Source organism: Frankliniella occidentalis, unplaced genomic scaffold, assembly GCF_000697945.3.
Source record: "Frankliniella occidentalis isolate FOCC.00 unplaced genomic scaffold, Focc_3.1 Scaffold311, whole genome shotgun sequence".
Classification (NCBI taxonomy): Eukaryota; Metazoa; Arthropoda; class Insecta; order Thysanoptera; family Thripidae; genus Frankliniella; species Frankliniella occidentalis.
In genome coordinates, this window is record NW_026267436.1 from 153022 (window position 1) to 154420 (window position 1399).

General features: G+C 55.3%; 1 protein-coding gene across 1 annotated transcript; it reads left to right on the forward strand.

Annotated features, from left to right (window-relative positions):
- Positions 1–71: 71 nt before the first annotated feature.
- On the forward strand, positions 72–1025 carry LOC113208011 (uncharacterized). The gene is made up of 2 exons (XM_052273889.1): positions 72–226; positions 377–1025. Exons 1-2 carry the CDS (start codon positions 129–131, stop codon positions 588–590), a joined length of 312 nt encoding a protein of 103 aa, XP_052129849.1. The 5' UTR covers positions 72–128; the 3' UTR covers positions 591–1025.
- The last annotated feature ends 374 nt before the right edge of the window (positions 1026–1399 follow it).

Sequence of the window (1399 nt, forward strand, 5' to 3'; positions counted from 1 at the left end):
GGTCGAGGTAGGGCAGGGTGGGGTAGAGCGGGGCGGGGCGAGGTGGGCTCCGCCCTATCCCTTACAGTTCCAAACCGGTCGACTCCGTGGCGACATGGCGTCAAAGTGACTCACTCCTCGCCGCGGCGATGTCTCTGCTGCAGGTGGTGTTCGTCGTGGTGGCCACCCTCGTCGTCGTGGCGACCTGCATGCCCGCGCCGGAGCCTGGCAACTCCGGCCACCACCAGTGAGTACCACAACTGCGCCCATAGTCTTGACGCTGGTCGTGCTCGATGGTGGCGGGGCACCCTGGACTTTTTCTTAACCGTGACGTGCCCGACGCACCCTCGTTCTTTTGCTCCTGGCGTGCTTGACATGTGATGTCCTCTGCCCGCAGCACGCACGTGCGCATCCACGTGCCGACCAAGATCCACCACGTGCACCACCACCACGTCAAGAAGGTGAAGGTGCCCGTGTACGTCAAGAAGGAGGAGCACCACGAGCTTGGCGGCCACGACCTGGGCCACGACCTGGGCCACAACCTGGGCGGCGGCTACTACAAGAAGAGCGACGACGACGTCGAGGAAGATGAGGAAGCGGACGAGGAATGAGCTGCCTCCCCCGGGACCCTTGTGCCGCTGTTGCCGGGGCGTCTGCTTCCTGTTGTTGTTGTTGCTGCTGCTGCATTGACTGTGATATAACGCACAAACACACACACACACACACACACGCACGCACACACACGAGTGATCACCACTTTTCGCTATTTTCACACACAAGATAAAAACAGAAAACTTACATCATCATACCAAAAATCATGCACTTAAAGGTTACAATAAGCATACAAGTGTTGTGTTTGTGCGACTGTTGTTACCTTAGCAAATCAGAAAGCCTCATCTCCTATTATTACCCTGTGCCTTACATGAACCAAAAAATCAAAATGTCCATGACTTTATTTTTTGTTATTTTAGTAGTCCAATAGACACAGACTAGTCTCGAGTTTGCGCTCTCCTGAATATAGTTAATTATAATTATGATAAATGTTACGGTTGTTGTGTCGATTCTTTCACTGGCAGTGCCTGTTCTACCTTCTCCTTCCAGCGCGAACGCGCAACGCGCTTCATCCTCCGATGCGCCGTGACCGCAGGCAACCCAACGTTCCCGGCAGTCAGGCGGGCCTGCCAAGTAGTTGAGGCGCAGTGGCGCCGCCGGCCCCGTCCCAGGGTGCTGCCGGGGAGGGGGTAGATTGGCGGAACCACTCGAACGACAAAACGATCCGGGAAGCGGGAATGGAGTGGAATGGGGAGCACCCTCTGGCAAGATACGCAAACATTGGGCAGTCGTAGTCGTTTCGATTTAATTTTACTTTGACAGTTTGGACGACTACGCTGGTTGGCCAGTTTCCCTGTTAAGACCGAAC

Coding starts and splice junctions, on each gene's coding strand:
- LOC113208011 (XM_052273889.1), top strand. CDS start 129: ATGTCTCTGCTGCAGGTGGTGTTCGTCGTGGTGGCCACCCTCGTCGTC. Junction 227..376: donor GGCAACTCCGGCCACCACCA/GTGAGTACCACA, acceptor CTCTGCCCGCAG/CACGCACGTGCGCATCCACG.